The following is an 18,378-nucleotide window of genomic DNA, read 5'->3' as shown; positions in this document are numbered from 1 at the left end:
TTTTTCATTTCCGTTGTGTTATTTATGGGTTTGGATGGAAGCTGCGTTTTCGGACAGCTTTTTTTAAAGCGTCCTGTGGTAATTTGAAGGAGCTAGCCAAACCAGCAGGATTGTGGTGACGTGCGCGCGCCGCACCTGACTCACCTTTGTGGTTTAACGAGGCGCGAGCGCACGGACAAGGAGCCTGAACCTGTGTGTGGGACCACTTTGGATTTATGTGTCTCTATTTTTCGGTGAAAACATGAGTAAAACGAAGAATAAGAGTGATAATAAGACGGAAAAGGCTTTGGCTGCGGAGAAAGAACAGTTCGGAAAACAACAGGTTAGTCACTTTGTTCCTGTGACGGATAACTTTTTGATGTCTTCCCCCCCATCTCTGTGGTTTTAAACAGTCTTCCTTATTGTTTACACCGTGTGCTTGATGATAACTAGCTTTAACTGTCAAATGGGTACTACCAGACAGTATCGAAATGTCAAATTCTTCACTCCTTCTGACATATTAGTGGAAAATATTGTTAAATCTATCACGTGTCAAGGAAATTCACTGGTGTTATTTCTGTCATGTCTTAATCTTGAAGTTCAATCTGATGTGGCTGTGTTAACTACTTCCTCGTGTCCTGATTGCTCTTCTTTCATTTCTTTTAGCTCCACAGCATCAGCAAAGCTGTCACCACAGCTGAAACACCACCAAAAGACAAACATGTACGCAGTATCCTTTTAACTTTTAACAGCATGTTTCCTGCTAACCAGGCTTACTATAAAATAAATAAACTAAATAAAAGTCCCTGTAAGGTATTTGGGTAGGCTTCACAGGTATCAAATTAAAGAAAAGCAACTGAGATTCGGCTTTTGGGGATCCTCAGTGTATGTTCTAAATGTCACGACATTCTGAAGAGCATGTTGAGACATTTAGACATTTGAATGCATGAGTGAAAAGTTGTTGGCAATACCGGAGGGGGGGGGAAAAATCAGGACCTCTCCTTTTTAAAAAAAAAAAAAAAAATGGATTATTAATTGCAAAAAGCCTTTGATCAACTTTGCTGAATGTCTTTGTAAAGTTGTCAGTTAACATATTTTAAAGTTAACATAACATTTTCTTTAAAAAAAATTATCTGATGGAGTCCCTCGACACCTTTTTTTAGTTATCAACTTTAGTTATCACCCACCTCTGGCAAATAACAGCCTGAGAAATGTATCAGTCAGTCAGTTTAGATACGTGATTTCTTGAGTTTTCAACTGTCCAACACTCTTCAACTTTTACTATACATGCAGTAATGTTTGGAATATTTCAGCATGGGGTAAAGTGGTGAACTGACCAGCAGTTGTCCCTAGATCAAAGCCATAGCGTGTGTAAAATATCTTGACTGTATATAAACCATTGCTTTCTCTCTCCCTTTGTCTTAAGCTTATCCACTGTCACCATCTCTTTTAAAAAAAAACAAAAAACCAAAACATAATTGTGATGTTGATCTAATTGAGGAACTGAGGGATTCTACCTCTTCATATGATCCAAGCAGTGTCAGTCTCTCCTTTTATGATGAAACTGCTCAGTTATGGCAATCAATGTTATGCTTGTGTTTATTGTCACTTAGAAAACCTCATGCAGTTGTTGAACTGTATTAAACTCTGTTACAGGGATTTATTAAGCTGTCAGTATAATTCAAACAAAACAAAAAGAGGTGAGAGGACCAAGTGGTCGTCATGGATCCAGGAGAGTTAAGTCCTGATTGTGGTGGTGTTTTTGAACCAATTTCACACGGGCACCACCGGGCATCTACAGTGAGCAAAGGGAGCCCCAGGGCCAGTGGACTCTCAGAAGACCTGTACAGTAGCCAGAGTGACTGAAACTGATAACCACAGAGGGGTGGAAGCACACCACTCTGATGTGCAGGGGGTTTGTTTGAATTACAATTAAGCTTTCATTCTGGAATTACAATTCAGAATGAAGGCTTAATAGAAAAAGTGAATGAAAACGACTAATTCCCCCCAGGATTTTTTCATAACTTTTGAAAGCCCAAATCATAAATTATATTAAAATGCAATAAATCACACAGTAAGTGGGGCCTTAATTTACAAAATGAACATATTGTAGTTAGTACAATTTCAAACTAGGGACTGAGTAAATGAATGTATCAGAAGAACATTTACTGAAGTCATAATTTAAATCTTCTCAGATCAACCAGATCTTCTCAGATTTTTTATTTCAACCAGAGCAGTCACCACCCTGCCAACCAGTTAAAAAGGTTGCCTGTTGAAGGCTTTGCCACCCTGCATTCATTTTTCAGACAGTTTGACAGTCGACTGCGATAGTGTGTCCGTACTTTCTTTGAACCGTTTGTGCATCGGTACTTGGTAGTCTCCTTGACAGCTGTACAGATATCATCATGGGAACTCATAAAGAGGGTGGAGCTACGACCTTCTGGTCGTATGTCTTGAACCTACCTCTATCCAGCAACTCTATTGTGAGCTGGAAGTTTTGCTATCTGGTTCACAAAATCCTCAGGGATGGACACAGAAATGTGAGTTCAGTTTTTTGCATTTCCTTCACCTTATACTCTTCCTCTCCCTCGCTCCGGTTGGCGATATGTAATCTCTTGTCTCTGTTTGATGTACAGGTGGTGACGGATTCTTACAGATACTGTCGTAATGTGAAAGATATGGGCACCCTCTGGGTGGGTATCTGCCATATTGAAGCTGCAGCTTATTTAAACTAGAGAATACAGTTTGGAGGTTTATCTATTAAAAAGCTTTATTTTTTATATTGAGAGTTTGTAAAAAGATCTGCAGTTACATGCATCTTTGTTTCACCTTTACAAGATGTTGATTTCTAAAATATTGTCCTTTTTTTTTGTTTTTTTTTTGTTTATTTTTTTTAAATTGGTGGTTTTCTTTGTCCATATTTGGAAACATCTGTATGACTCACATTAATATTTATTAAAATATTTGTTTTGACTGAGTTGGTTGGTGGGTTAGTAAGGTGATTCAGTTTAAATATGACTGTTTTCTAAGCAACCAACTCTTTTTTTTTTTTTTTTCCTGTTTTGTTCTGTTTTTTTCTTTCCTGTCCAGGGAAACCTGCATGATCGATATGGGCACATTGTCGCCTTGTCTTCCAAATACCTCTGCCAAAAAATGGAATTTCATAAAAAGGTAATATTACTCATAATTTTAGTGTTACGTTGGAACAAAGGTACATTTTTACAGCATAATCGGTGTTTTGCTGCTTTCTTGTTTCATCAAGAACTAGACACATAATGCTCTGTATTGCTGTTCCTACCCACATGCAGACTTACACAATCTCCTGTGTACTTAAACTGTACTTACTACTGTACTTAAATTGAACTACTCATATACCTTACCATATACGGACCATACCATATACCTTTAACATTTCAAAAAAGATAAAAAGTGGCTAATCCAAATGGCAGTCAGTTAAGCATGAAAAAAGGAGGAAAAACACAAGCTTGTACTGTATCAGTCAAAAGTTTGGACACACTTTGCCTTCACTGCTTCTATTAGCCTTAGTTAAAGGCCTCAGATCCTAACCAAACAGAGCTTTCTTTGTGTGTCCATCATAATCCTGGAAACACTTCCAAAAGAAGTGTATTAACAGTTTTACTCTCTCATAAATAAAGGTTAAACATTTCTGGCAATTAAAGACAATTGTACATAATTTTTAGAAAACCTTTAATTAGTACAATACAGGCTTTCTTTTCTGTAGTCAGCTAACATCCATGTGCTAAAGGAAAGGGTTCCTTAATCGGTTGTTTTATTTAAGTAGCAGACCATAATATGACTTTTTTTTTCTTTTTCTTTTTTTTTACAGCACAAGGTTATCCCAGGTAACCTGGAGGCCAGTGATGAGACGTTGGAGAAGGAAGCAGGAAGTGACATGAACAAAGTGTAAGTCGTCCACTTTTTTTTTTTTTTTTTAAGCACAGGTAATGTGTTTCAGTTCTGCTTGAATATTTCTTGTTAAATGTTTTATATTGTAGGCTGGATATGACACAGGAGCTGTTGGATTACCTGGATGCTGGACTCAAGATGGCTGACACAGGTTAGTCCGTTAGGAGGGTCATTATATATATGCTATGATGACCCTATAATTTATATGATACAATACTAGTAACTAGTTTAGAATAAGTTGCTACTTAAACCGGGAATATTTTTGATCAGTCTCTCAATACTTTCTGACATTATTTTCATTTCATTTATTTATTTATAAAGCACATTTAATAACAACAGAGTTGACCAAAGTGCTGTACAAAGTAATAATTAAGCATTGACATTAACATCAACAACAGGTAAGAAAATTAAAAGGAAATTACGATTAAAAAGAATTGGTAACTCTCATGCTCAACTCAAACGCCTGATCCCCTCTATGAACCATCCTAGACTTGTGTAAGATAAGGAGTATATGATCACTTGATCGAAGGGCTCTAGAGGGTGTATAAAGCTGCAAAAGGTCAGACAAATAGTCTGGTGCCTGGCCATTTAGCGCTTTATAAGTCAAAAGCAAGATTTTAAATTTAGTTCTAAAACTCGCTGGAAGCCAATGAAGGGAAGCAAGCACCGGAGTAATATGTTGGTGTCTCTTCACACGAGTCAAAAGGAGGGCTGCAGCATTTTGTACAAGTTGTACTGCAAATGTTGTACATTACTGTAGTGTGTCGTGTTTTTTGCACCACGCCTACTGAAGATTCCTTGAAATAATACGCCGTAGTTTACCTAAAAAATAAATGGTTTGAACCAACACATTAGTGTTCATTCTGTTCTTCAGCAAGTTAAAAACCCCTAATCAAATTCCCTAATTTGGCTTTAATGCCAAATAGTATTTCGCCAGGTGGAGGCCAACCAGGCCAAATCTACAACTCCAGCTGGGCAGTGCAGACTGATGCCACTCATACCTCTCATACAGGACTGCAGCTTTCTCTATCACTTCTGTGTGCGATTGTTGTTTAAGCTTCACAGCCGTGAGTGAAAAACAAATATTTATTTATTAAAATAAATCATGAGATGGTCAGCATTATTTAAAAAATGCCTTAAATCAATCATATCCTTTTCATCACAGGCTTTTCTCCAGATGTTCTTCTTGGACACAGAGACCGGTTCCGTGATCTGTTTATGAGGTGAATTATTTATTAGAGAAACTCACTAATCTATTTAACAGGAACAAAGTAAAATACATTTGCTGTTTAAGTGGTAGCTAAAACCTAATTTCCATTACAATGAAAAACATGTAAATAAAAATCTGAAAACGACAAAGAACAACAGTGACCTCAAAGGAAGAGGTCTGACACTGACTGTTATTTTTTTTCTGTAGCCTCACACAGTTCTTTGACAAAGCCAGAGAAATGGAGTTCTTTAAAACTTTCATCCAGATCCCAGATCTCCCAGATGTAAGTGCCACAGATTTCTTTTTTTAACAATTACGTGCTTTGCTCCTTCTATTTTTGTGCCTTTTGTGTATGTTAATTGTATCATTACCCCTCAGGCTCCTCCAAACTTCCTCCGAGCCGCTGCCTTGGCTGAGTACAAAAAACCAGTAGTAGTGACGCCAAACGAGGAGCATCATGAGGAGGAAGAGGATGTGGAGCCACAACCAGAGTTTAGAGAAGCTTCTCAAATGCCACAGGTATGGTACATAGTTGTCAGAGTATATGGTACTTTGAAATTCCACCAGCTTTGTGTGGTGTCAGTGCTGATATGTAGCTTTTTATCAAACCAGTACTATCTGCTCAACCAAATGAGAACACCTGATTCTTCAGTGGAGCACAGAGAAATGGAAAATGACAATCTGAAGAGAGAGCTAGATGTACTGAAACCAGAATTACAGATCTTCAAGAATGAGGTAAATGGGACAAGATGACAGTGTTGGAGTGGCTGGTCACATAAAAATCTGAAAACCCTTCCTCTATGCAGTCAGCCATGGTCCTTCCATATGATGGCTAAGAGGATGCTAACTGTAGCATCCTCTGCTTTGTGATTGGTGATATTGGTACATTGTAATCATTGTGGATTCATTAGGACTTGTATATTGAAAGTCATATTGAAACATTACCAAGTTTATGTTCAAATGTCTCATTTACAGTTTGTAATTGTAAAATATGTTTGTTTCTGTGTTGTTCACAAATTAACCAAAACAGCAAGACAAGAAGTCCTTGTCAATAATTGTAAGTTTCTTCTTCCTTCCCCAGGCTCAGAGGTGTGTAACAGAGTTAAAGGGTCAAGTGAACCGACTGGAGGCTGAGGTCGAGGAGCAGCGCACCCACAAGCAGATGGCAATGGTTGAAAACGAACACCTGCGCATGGAAGTGGAGGCTTTACGAAGCACTAATGTGGCTAACATCGGGGCACAGATTGGATTCAAGGAGGCAGATGGTGAGAGTTCAGATGTGAGCATGCAGCTGAATTAGCAATACAAAAAGAGCTAAAACTGAGTAAAAAGGTGCATCTTCTTCCTAACTACACAGGCAGAGCTCAAGCAGCAGAGCTTCGTTTCACTCAACTTAAAGAGAGACATGCAGAGCTGGTTAGCAGCCATGCTGACCTAATGAAGAAGGTAAATTGGAGTTTCTTTTATGTTTATTTTTAACTTCCTTAGCCGTCGCCTTTTAAAAATTTAAATTAGAACGTTGAACCACATTGTTCAACTCAATTAATGATAGAGATAATTGGAGATGGTGATATGTGAATTTTGTTACCTTCTTACAGACCCCATCCTGCTGTTTTCCTGTGTTTCTCATTTTTGTAGCAAGCTGAGGTACCTTTACCTTCTTAGTTATTATGGAATGTATTTTAATCTTGTGCAGAATACAGAAACGGTGAAGATTATGTCAAGCACCAAACAAGAGCATGATGATTTGCAGAGGGCTAAATATCAGCTAGAAACTGAACTGGAAAATCTACAACGGGAGAAAAGCAATGTGGTAAGACCTCCATCAGACATAGTTTTGTGTTGATGAACAAAAGCTGTTGTCACTATTGATCTTTTCTTTCTTTCTTTTTCTTTTTTTTTCCATCCTGATCAGATGAATCAGCAGCAGATGGAGGTGGACCGCCTGAACCAAGAACTGCTGGAGCAAAGAGCAGAGCTTGCCACCTTGCGCAGTACTCTGGAGAGTAAAGAGAAGGTAAGACTGTAATATGACCACAGATTTCATGGCAGAACACATCTATTTTTAGACTTTCGGGAAAACCCTTTGTTTTTTCAGCTGCTCCTTTCAGGGGTTGCCAGAGCTGGCCTTCTGCCTCCATCTCAACCTGTTCCAAGCATCCTTCTCTGACACACCAACCCTCTGCATGTCCTCCTTCACTACATCCACGAATCCTTTGCAGTGGTCCTTCCTCTTTTCCTCCTGCCTGGCAGCTCTAAATTTAACAACCTTTCTCCAATATAGCTTCTAGCCGTCCTTTGCATATATCTTCGCATATATCCCATCCTCACATATTTCTCAGACTCACCCTATAGTACCTGGAATAGGCTCTAGAGTGTTGAAAGCATCTTGGTGCCTGATAACCAATGCCAACAACACATTGGGCATTGAGTTCTCATATGAGTATGAGTTCTCAAGATGTCTTTGTGTTTCTTTAGGAGGGATCTCAGGTGAGCAGCAGTTTGACAGCTCTGCAGGCTGAGCGGGAAGTGCTGCTACGCTCTGCAAGAGAAAAAGATGCAGAGCTTACCACTCTGAGACAACAGGCACAACTACAGCAGAGCTCCCTGGACTTAGAGAGAGACAGGACCAACCGAGAGCTGGAGGATCTGAGAGCTCAGCTACAGCAGCAGGTCTGAAACACGCATCACTACAAGGTCCAGAGTGAAATACAACATTGTCTTTCACAGGGCTAATGATATTAATATATCAATAATGTATTAGATCAGGAATAGACTGCCAACCTATACAGGGTTTATCTCTCCTCTTGCCCTGTGACAGCTATGTTAGGTACCCAACCACAACACTGAATTGAATAAGTAGCAGAGGATGAATGGAAAGATTTCATCTTCATTGCAAAAAATGTCCAAACTTTGGTATTTTGATATCTGTAACGCTTTGCTTATGTGTTTTCTCTGTATTATTGTAGGGTCTTTACATTACAGTTCAAATCACTATGCAACTTTTATTGTGATTTGGCGATATATAAATACAATAAAATTGAATTGGCTCAGTAGCTTTGTTTAAGACATGTTCAAATATCAATTCAGTTTTAACCTCTTTATGTTAAACTACATTATAAAATAATACTTACTCTTTAGAGCTATAAATATCCAGGTATCAAGCCATGTTAGTGATCTTTAAATGAACTTTCCAAACTGGTTGAGTGCTCCATTAACTTGGCATGACAGTCCTGTAACACTGTCAGACTTTTAAAGCTAAGATTAAAAGCCTCAGAACCAGATTTCTATTCCACATATTGTCTCTCTCTTAAAGCCTCTGTACAACATCTGTAACACTGCGTGTAAAAGGACTGCCTGACCTTTGTCATGATATTGGTTGTTCAGCCTTGAACCACTTAGGCCCATCTTTCTTTTTACTTCCTTATCAAACACAGCTCTGTCTTGTGTTTACTTTTACTTTATTTACCTGATTGATGATTGTGTTTTTCAATTCAATTCAATTTTATTTATATAGCGCCAAATCACAACAAAAGTCGCCTCAAGGCGCTTCATAGATACAGAGAAAAACCCAACAATCATATGACCCCCTATGAGCAAGCACTTTGGCGACAGTGGGAAGGAAAAACTCCCTTTTAACAGGAAGAAACCTCCAGCAGAACCAGGCTCAGGGAGGGGCGGGGCCATCTGCTGCGACCGGTTGGGGTGAGAGAAGGAAGACAGGATAAAGACATGCTGTGTTTCTTTGCTGTACTGAAAGCATTTATAATTGCCACAAAAGTGCCCCTAAACTTGTTGTCAAATAATTCTGTCTGCTTTTGTGTGTCTTCTGTGTTTCCTGTAGCTTGCCATAAATGCAGCACAGAAGTTGGAAATTGACAGGCTGAAGCGAGATTTGGAATCCACACGAGCAGAACTGACACAAGCAAACAACATCCTGCAAAGCAAAGAAATGGTCAGAACATTTAGATCAAAACTTGTGGATGCTGTAAACGTATTTTCTAGCATCTACAAGCCTTGAAGATTATAAGATAAGACTTATTTGTAAATGAAAAACCTTTTTAAAATCTGTTTCTCAGAGTGGTACCCAGCTAAACAACACACTGGCAGGGCTGCAGGTGGAAAAGGAGGGGTTGCTGCGTATGATGCGGGAACAGGAGGCTGAGCTGAAAACCCTCAGACAACAAACTCATCTTCAACAGTCCTCCCTAGAGCAGGAGAGGCAGAGGAGCAGCATGGAACTGGGAGGCTTACATGCCCAGTTACAGCAACAGGTCCAGTTTTCTGTTTGTCACTCTATTTTAAGACTTTATAACTGACTAATTATTAACTTCGTATGTATGTGTGTGTGATAAATCAGGCTTCTCGTGAAAGTCAGCTAGCCCAGAAGCTGCAGGAGGAGCAGTTTTGTCTGCTACAGTGTGCAGTGGTGGAAGCTGAGGGCATCATACTGGACGCTGTGGCCAAACTGGATGACCCTATACATGTCCGCTGCATCAGCTCTCCTGGTAAAATCACTATTATTTTCCCTCCTCAAAGAAAATCCCTTTAAACAGAGTTTTTAAAAAATATTTTAAGGACAGAAGCTTTTATTTATTTGCATTCAGTTGCCCATGTGTTTGAAAAGTGTACAGTACTTTATGTAACCAAAGAAAAGCCATAGAATAGGCATTTTAATACAAAAACAAAAAACTGAATAAAATCAGCAAACCTCTTTTCTAAGACGTTAATAAATATTGACATTGGTTCATCTGTTTGAGGAAACACACAAAGAAAGTAAACACATGGCTGATGCATTTTAAATTTCAGAGATGACTGAAGTTCTTCATATAACTCATAGCATTCAATAGCAACAGCAATCTTCAACACAGATTTTAATGGAGGCAAAAGCAGATGTGCACATTATGATATGGAAAGACATGGCAAAAAACAACTCTCCACTGAAAATAAAGATTCAGTCTACACACACATTTAAGGATTCATCATTATGGAAAACTATAAGTTGTTACTTCAGCACTGCTACACAAAACTTTATACAATAAATTAACATGGTAACCAAAAATCTTTAATCCTCAGACCTTAACTTGCCATTTTGCTTTTCCATACTGTTTGTTTTTGATCAGTTCTTTGTGTTTGACAGATTATTTGGTGAACCGAGCAGAAATCACTCTGAATTCTATTGACAAAATGCAGCAGAGCCACTTGACCTATCTGGGAAACAGTAATGGTATGTTGGGAATTGTGGGTGTGTTCAGTTCAAGTCAGGTACATCAACTGATTAGTTTGTTTAATCCTTCCCTGTTCTGTCTAGATGCCAGTGGTTTGCTAAGAGCAGTGACACAGTTTTCCCACCTTGCTGCTGACACAATTGTTAACGGATCGGCAACATCTCACTCAGCCCCTGTCGACCAGGCGAACTGTAAGAAACGTACATAGTTGTTGTAACTGTCGTAACACTTGCTAAATATTTTCTACACAGAAAGTTGAATGCTGTGTGTTGGACTCATACAGATCTGACTGACAGCTGTCGGGACTGTGCCAATCACTGCCTTCAGTTCTTGAAGGATTTGAAGATTCAGGCGAGTTTACAGCGAGCAGACCCATCTGCAATACGCTATACTGTTCAACGCATCCTCGCTGTAGGACAGGTGGGACTGAATTTATATTTAACCAATTAACAAGACAGTATTGTGTGTATGTATGAGTGTGAGAGAGAGAAATTGTCAAGTGTGTATGTGTAAAATTGAAAATGAGGGTGGGTGAGCAGTGAACCGCTCCCTCCATGACCATGTTTCCATGTTATTGAGATAACGGCAAGAAAAGTGCCAACTTTTTTGCAGGTTTCCAAAGATCCTGAACTTGACCTCTCAATAACCGCTACTGAGACTCATGTTTGCTGTAACTGTGTGACTCTTGTTTAGGATTTGCGTCCAAAAGGGCATGATGTGCTAAAAGGAGAACTAGGAAGCATGGTGGACAAAGAGATGCTCGCCACATCTACTGCCATTGAAGAGGCTGTCTTGCGAATGGATGTAAGGACAACCATCAGATAATTTATAAAATATATATAAGACGATCTTTTTGATATATCAAAAATAAGCATTCTCTGCTATGACCTGTCTACGCAAAGCTACTATTCTCTGAATTATATTTCTATCATTTATCTCACATAGACATCTGTTCTTTTTTTTTTCATAGGAAATACTGAGTCAGGCAAAGAAAGACAATACTGGTGTCAAACTGGAGGTCAATCAGAAGTAAGAAAAATCTTAAAGAATCATCATAAAATTATTTATTTCTGTGGTGGTTATTTTCCTCCTCTCTTACTTACAATATGTGTGTTTGCTTCATCACAGTATTCTGGGATCCTGCTCAGACCTGATGAAGGTAAGAAAGTGGGCAATATTCAAATAATTTTGTGAACTCTTGTTTCCTGTATTTACTGTGGTGCCCTCTCTTCTCTCCAGGCTGTTCACATGCTGGTGACTGCTGCTACTGACCTACAGAAAGACATTGTGGAAGGAGGAAGGGTAAGTTGATGTCACTCTAAAGATGAAATTGCAGGACAAGCTCAGATATTCTGTCTTTTTATTCATCAAACACGATGCAGAATGGAAAAAATGTGGGAAAAATCATGATTATCAAGAACCTTATTCTTCTTCACATTAACATGTAAAAGTGTGTGTGAGAGAGAGAGAGAGGGGCTTACAAGGGGCTTAGTGACATGTATGAAGGTGTGTGTGTGTGTGTGTCAGTCCAGTCACTGAGTGTTCAACAGTCTGATGGCTTGGGGGAAGAAACTTTTTCGCAGTCTGGCAGTGAATGAATGTTCTGGTACCACTTGCCAAAAGGCAACAGAGTGTGTGTGTGAGGGGTGCGTGGGGTCTTCCACAATGCTGAGTGGGTGCAAATAGTGTCTGTGATGGAGGGAAGAGAGGCTCCAATTATCTTCAGTGTGATACCATTGGAACAAATCTTTGAACAACTAACAGTCTTACCTATAAATTTCAATATATCCAGTGTTTTAGCATTTTGCTAAATTTTGGCAATGAGCAAGAAGCAGAATCTGCAGTTGGTGTTTTATCGAGTGACCCATTTGTTCCATTTGTGCTGTTAGGGTGCAGCAACTGTTACTGAATTCTATGCCAAAAACTCTCGCTGGACCGAAGGACTCATCTCTGCTTCCAAAGCTGTGGGCTGGGGGGCCACACAGCTGCTGTAAGTTCAGAAATTTATCAAAACCCACTTACTGATTGATATTCTGAACAATACAATTTGTAAATAATAAAAAAAAAACTGTAAATGGATGGTTTACTTTCATGTTTAGGGACTCAGCTGACCGGGTTGTGGGTGAAAAAGGCACATATGAGGAGCTCATCGCCTGTTCACATGAGATTGCTGCAAGCACTGCTCAGCTCGTTGCTGCTTCCAAGGTACAAACTCATGTCAAACATATTTGTGTTGGTTTGTTAGGTATCAACATACAAAGTCATGTTCAGGCTCTCGAATCTTGAAGAAATGTGGAATAAAAAAAAAGTACCAGCACTCCTCTGTTAAATTAACAATACTGTGAAAACGTATTTGCCCTCTGCCTGATTTTTTGTGTTTTTGCATATTTTCACAATTACATGTTTCAGTTTATCAAACAAATGTTAATATTGGGTAAAGATAAACCAAGTAAATACAAAATCCAGTTTTAAATAATGATTTTATTTATTAAGGGGGAAAAAACTACCAAAATCTAGCTGGAAAAAGTCATTTAAGCCTAATGTGTGTGAAGGTCATCCAGGAGGAGTATATGCTGCAGAACTTATAAGGCTGGTATCAGAGGCATTCCCTAACACTGGTGAGCCAGCAATGTAACTCCTTGTTGCTGGTTTCTATCTACAGCTTCAAGCTCTGGAAGTTGCATGTAAGTGGGAATGTGCACAGGAAGCTTTAACACTTAATCCCTCACCTGCAACCACATCTTATGCTTGTACTCCTACCACAGAAATTAAACATTCTCAGCTATGGTGTGTATCAAACATGACCAGTCTCACTCATATTCATCTGTTGGACCAATTTATGCTATAAAGCATCTAGTCACATAAACCCAGATGTCTGCTAACACCAGGCCATCGTACTCCAAGAAAAGCATCTGGACTTCTTAAAGTTTCCTTGAAGACGTTTCACCTCCTGTCCGAGAAGCTTCATAAGTTCCAAGAGCAGTTGGTGGAGTCCCTGATTTTAAGCCCTATGGGAGTGTCCCCAAGAGGGTCATGGACCCCCTGTTGATCCTCTACCTAATCACATGAGCCAGTGAGTGAAAATGGGTGTGGGTCACAATCAGCCAAGGTTTTAGGTGAATTGGAGCGATCATGGCTCAAGAGTTGGCAGTTGGACCTTTAATTGGAAGGTTGTCGGTTCGAGCCCCGGGTCGGACAGTCTCGGTCGTTGTGTCCTTGGGCAAGACACTTCACCTACCACCTACTGGTGTTGGCCAGAGGGGCCGATGGCGCGATATGGCAGCCTCGCTTCTGTCAGTCTGCCCCAGGGCAGCTGTGGCTACAACTGTAGCTTGCTTCTCCCAGTGTGTGAACGTGAGAGTGAATGAATAGTGGAATTATAAAGCGCTTTGAGGGTCTCGAAAAGCACTTTATAAATGCAATCCATTATTAATCCACTGTGAAACCTAGTCCCAACCAACTATTGATTTACTGAGATCAAATGGATCAAAGGAGCTGGTTCCACAGAAGAGGGGCCTGAAAGCTGAAGGATTTACCTCCCCTTCTACTTTTAAATATCCAAGGAACCACAGGAATACCAGCAGTCTGAGAGTGAAGCTCTCAATCTGGATTTAACAGGGAGCCAATGAAGAGAAGCCAAAATGGCAGAAATGTTTCCTCTTTCTAGACCCTGTCAGTTTTCTCTTTTCTGGGTCAACTGAAGGCTTTTCTGGGAGTTTGTGGAACAACCTGATAATAATGAATTACAGTAGTCCAACCTGGAAGTAATAAATGGATAAACTCCTTCTACATATTTGTTTAATATGCATTTTGAAGGATATATCCAGGTCAAAAATGACTCCAAGAAGAATCTAGATAGACACCCTGTTTCTAAGATGTTTTTATAGAGCAGAGTACAATTACTTCAGTTATATATGAATTAGCCTCTTCAATATTAGAAAAACTTCTCAGTATTTTCAACTTGAATTGTTGCATACATGTCATGTCAAAGTAGGTATTGATACTGATATAATAACATATTTGTGGACTATAAGTTACTAGCTGTTACTATCAAACTTAATAGAATTAATTAAGGATTTTTTCTTTTGTCTGAATTTTGGCGCCACCTGCATCACAGTCAAAGTACTGATAACCTATATTTGGTCTGTACCTGGACAAGAGTGAGGCTATCCAGTTTTGTTTTTCGTTTTTTTAACAAACAACAAAAGTGAGCTGGATCATATGATCCACTGAAGGAGAAACATGGATTATCAGAATTTAAATACAACCAAGTTCCTTTGGCATGATTGTAAACATGATGTTCACGCACAAAAACTCTCCAGTGTGGCTAAAACAAGAGGAGTGGGCTAAAATGCCTCCATGGAAATGTGGTTTAAACTACCAGGTGAACAAACACTTGACAACAAACAAACACGTCACTATATTTATCAAAGGGCAAAAAGAATTGGACATGTATCAGCAATAAACTGTTGTCAGTGCAAGTTAAAGCAGCTGATAGTGGCATACATATATGCCAAATGGGCTCCAAATGCCAATCGACAACACAGTGTCATTAAGCACAATGTTAGAAACATAGAACATAAAGGTGATAAAAGAATGTGTGCAATGCTCTACATTCAAGGGAAAGAATACCAAGCATGAAAAGAAACGAAAAAAGTATCTGCTGATCCACAGCATTCCTTGGTGTTCCACCCTTCATTCATATATCTCTCTGGTTTTAGCAAATTTCTTAACAAAAGAGGTCTATTAAAGGCTATTTTAAGTTACTAGGTTAAATATGCCAATGTTTAGTAACAGTTCTTTTTACACCTTCAGATGAATGTTTGGGGGTCAATAGGTCACTCTTCACTACATCTTTAACTCTGTCCAAACCATCCTCAAGTACCTTATAGCTACAGGTTTTCTCTGAAATTATTATACACACAGATGCGTTCCTCAAAATTGTCATTACTGAGTGTTCTTCTCAATCTTTATAGCTGAATGAACAGAAAGTTGTTTTTGCATTATGGTGAAGCTACTAAAATGTAGAATTGCCTTTCTATCTGTTTTCTATAAATACAAATATGAAGTGGTTTGTTTGATGTTTTGTTTATTTCTTTTTTTTTTTTCTTTTTTCTTTTTTCTTTTTTCAAGCAAGTACACCAAGGAATGAAACAGATTCACTACTGTCCTGTGAAAATTGCACAGTTGCGCATTGATGATTGTTGCTTTGCTACATTTTGGAAGGAATTTAATTCTTCTTAGCCTTTTTGCTTTTATGTGACAGTGGAAGTTGCCAGTTACTTTCCAAATTTGATTTCTCAATAAAACCAAAAGACATGTTTTTTATGAAGTGAAGTTTCCCTTTTAAGCCTTTCAGGTTTAAAGGGAAACTTCACTTCAGTGAATGAGTCTCAAAGAGGTAGAAATAGCCATTATTACATTAAAACCTAGAACAAAGACAAAACATGCATACAGCTCTGTGACTTTGTGTAAGTACTTAGAACCACCTCAGCCAGCATGGTCACCCAGTTACATCCTTTGAAATGTGCCTGCTCTGTGCCCATACATGCACCACATAACTGTCCTTATGGAAAACAAACTTAAGTACTGCTACTCATTCCAGGTAAAAGCTGACCGCAACAACAAGAAGCTGAATACGCTGCAGCAGGCCTCAAGGCATGTAAATGACATGGCTGCTGTGGTCGTCACCTCCACCAAACACGGGCAGCATCAGATCTCTGACCATGGTGAGAGGAGAAGCTCATATTGCAAGCAAATAGTTGATGCTTAACATTTTTAGTAACCCTTTATAATAACAGCATAGTTTTGGCTAAAAATGGCAGCATACATGTAAGCAAACAATAAATCTATACAACTTGGTGAGTGTAAGTTTAACACTTACTTTAGCCCTTTTTTTTGGCCTCTTATTTCTGACACTTTCTGCTGCTTAATACTTAACTGTGTTAAACAGCAAGCCAACCTGTCTACCACTGAGCATAGCTGAGCTAGCCTACAGCTTTAAGGCTTGTGAGGGTTTTTTGTTCATCTATCTCATTAGTCAGTTTGTTTGATTTTATGCTCAACTGCTGCTGATCAGACTAATCAAAATGTTTAAATGCTTAAAGTAACCATGAAATTGGCTGATTATTCTGTGATTCACCTCTTGCATGATGCAGCTTTGACACTCCAACTGATATTGTTGCCTTTACAGGCTTGATGGACTTCTCTGGCATGTCTCTGATCAAGCTTAAAAAAGAAGAAATGGAAGCTCAGGTCAGACTAACATGTCTCTGAATGGATTGTTTAATTGTTTGTCCTTGTGTGCAACTTGCTTGTTGTTCTGGATCATATATAAGACAAGTTGAGCCACCTTTTAAAGAAACAGTATTGTGACTATGTGAAATCAATGTAGTTAAAAACATGCGATGACAGTTTTGGATCTTAACTGACTGGGTCATTGGGTTTTTAGACGTCTGGAAGCCATTGCCAGATCTTGTGCTCTTTTAATCTTTCAGGTTAAGGTGCTGCAGCTGGAGAGCCAGCTGGAACAGGAGCGAGTACGCTTGGGGGAACTGAGGAAGAGGCACTACAAGCTTGGTGTGTCAGGGGATGAAGGGGATGGAGTTGATAGCTTCCCACCACCGCCACCACCACCTACTCTGCTTGACTCCACTGCAGTGCCCCAGTCCTTTGCACAGACACAACCTTATTCAAACACCCCAGGTTTTTCACAGTCAAATCCATTTGCACCGAATCAAACACAGTCCTCCTCTCTGCCACAGTCTTACACACCTTCTCAAACCTACACACCTTCTCAAACCTACACACCTTCTCAAACCTACACACCTTCTCAAACCTACACACCTTCTCAAACCTACACACCTTACCAACCCTATATCCCACCTCAGCCTTTCACACCATCTCAGCCCTACACTCCAAACCAAAGTAACTTAAATCCTCATTCTTATTCATTGTCACAACCCTCACAACCCACATCCAGTCCTGCTCAGCCTAAACACACCCAGGCTGCCTCACATAACAGCACAGAGCAACACACCAAACTAAGCCTAAAAAAACCAAATATCTTTACCAAATCTGGGAACTTGCTGAAGAATGCGGTGAGTGCTTCTTTTGCTAGTTTTATAATCATCTTATCCCAAGGATATTTGGAGAAGGTGGTGTTTACATGAGTCCTGTTTTTCTTCTATTGGCAGTTCAAACGGGGTGAACATGGAACAGGAGAATCTTGAAGCTGACTGAAGAAGAATCTGACTTAAAGATTTAAGCTAATCACTCACTAGAGGAAAAAAATATATACATACATACTTTGGAAACACTGACTTTTACCTCTACATGTATCACTTGTTAAGGCTCCTGAAAATGTTGTGTTAGAGGAATTTCAAATCAACATTTCTTTGTGCTCTAAATTTGGAAATTAAATGGTAATATTTGAATTATAGCACTGATGGCTATATTAAAGATGAGATAATTGTCTGAAATAAAGTTGTATTGTTCAGTTTTCTTTAGGTTTTCTATTCACAATATTTTAATCATTTTGTGATTGGATCACATTAACGACAACAGCACTGGATGAGTGTCAGACATTAACAACCTTCAAAAATGTTTGGTGGCAAAACAGCTTCCACCACGAAGGCTCCGTTATCCAGGCATATCCTACCAGGAGGAGTATATGCTGCAGAACTTATAAGGCTGGTATCAGACGCATTCCCTAACACTGGTGAGCCAGCAATGTAACTCCTTGTTGCTGGTTTCTATCTACAGCTTCAAGCTCTGGAAGTTGCATGTACAGTGGGGCAAAAAAGTATTTAGTCAGCCACCGATTGTGCAAGTTCCCCCACTTAAAATGATGACAGAGGTCAGTAATTTGCACCAGAGGTACACTTCAACTGTGAGAGACAGAATGTGAAAAAAAAAATCCATGAATTCACATGGTAGGATTTGTAAAGAATTTATTCGTAAATCAGGGTGGAAAATAAGTATTTGGTCAATAACAAAAATACAACTCAATACTTTGTAACATAACCTTTGTTG

General features: G+C 39.2%; 1 protein-coding gene across 3 annotated transcripts; it reads left to right on the top strand.

Annotated features, from left to right (window-relative positions):
• Window positions 1-163: 163 nt before the first annotated feature.
• On the top strand, window positions 164-17,792 carry hip1ra (huntingtin interacting protein 1 related a). Of its 3 annotated transcripts, XM_035913859.2 has the most exons (33): window positions 164-322; window positions 646-709; window positions 2,377-2,519; window positions 2,616-2,672; window positions 3,070-3,150; window positions 3,827-3,903; window positions 3,996-4,057; window positions 4,833-4,973; window positions 5,072-5,129; window positions 5,324-5,399; window positions 5,495-5,635; window positions 5,729-5,851; window positions 6,198-6,381; window positions 6,474-6,562; window positions 6,813-6,929; window positions 7,032-7,133; window positions 7,595-7,789; window positions 8,961-9,071; window positions 9,196-9,390; window positions 9,477-9,624; window positions 10,257-10,343; window positions 10,428-10,535; window positions 10,628-10,764; window positions 11,038-11,148; window positions 11,315-11,373; window positions 11,473-11,503; window positions 11,584-11,646; window positions 12,234-12,334; window positions 12,444-12,549; window positions 15,950-16,073; window positions 16,538-16,599; window positions 16,842-17,444; window positions 17,541-17,792. In XM_035913859.2, exons 1-33 carry the CDS (start codon window positions 242-244, stop codon window positions 17,574-17,576), a joined length of 3,873 nt encoding a protein of 1,290 aa, XP_035769752.1. In that variant the 5' UTR covers window positions 164-241; the 3' UTR covers window positions 17,577-17,792. The 3 variants fall into 3 exon arrangements, with proteins under 3 accessions (XP_035769752.1, XP_035769751.1, XP_035769753.1); XM_035913858.2 differs by having other exon boundaries at window positions 16,842-17,792; XM_035913860.2 differs by lacking the exon at window positions 3,070-3,150 and having other exon boundaries at window positions 16,842-17,792.
• The last annotated feature ends 586 nt before the right edge of the window (window positions 17,793-18,378 follow it).

Source organism: Neolamprologus brichardi, chromosome 7 (assembly GCF_056152115.1).
Source record: "Neolamprologus brichardi isolate AB-2024 chromosome 7, ASM5615211v1, whole genome shotgun sequence".
NCBI classification, from domain to species: Eukaryota; Metazoa; Chordata; class Actinopteri; order Cichliformes; family Cichlidae; genus Neolamprologus; species Neolamprologus brichardi.
This window is presented reverse-complemented; position numbering and strand designations above follow the sequence as displayed.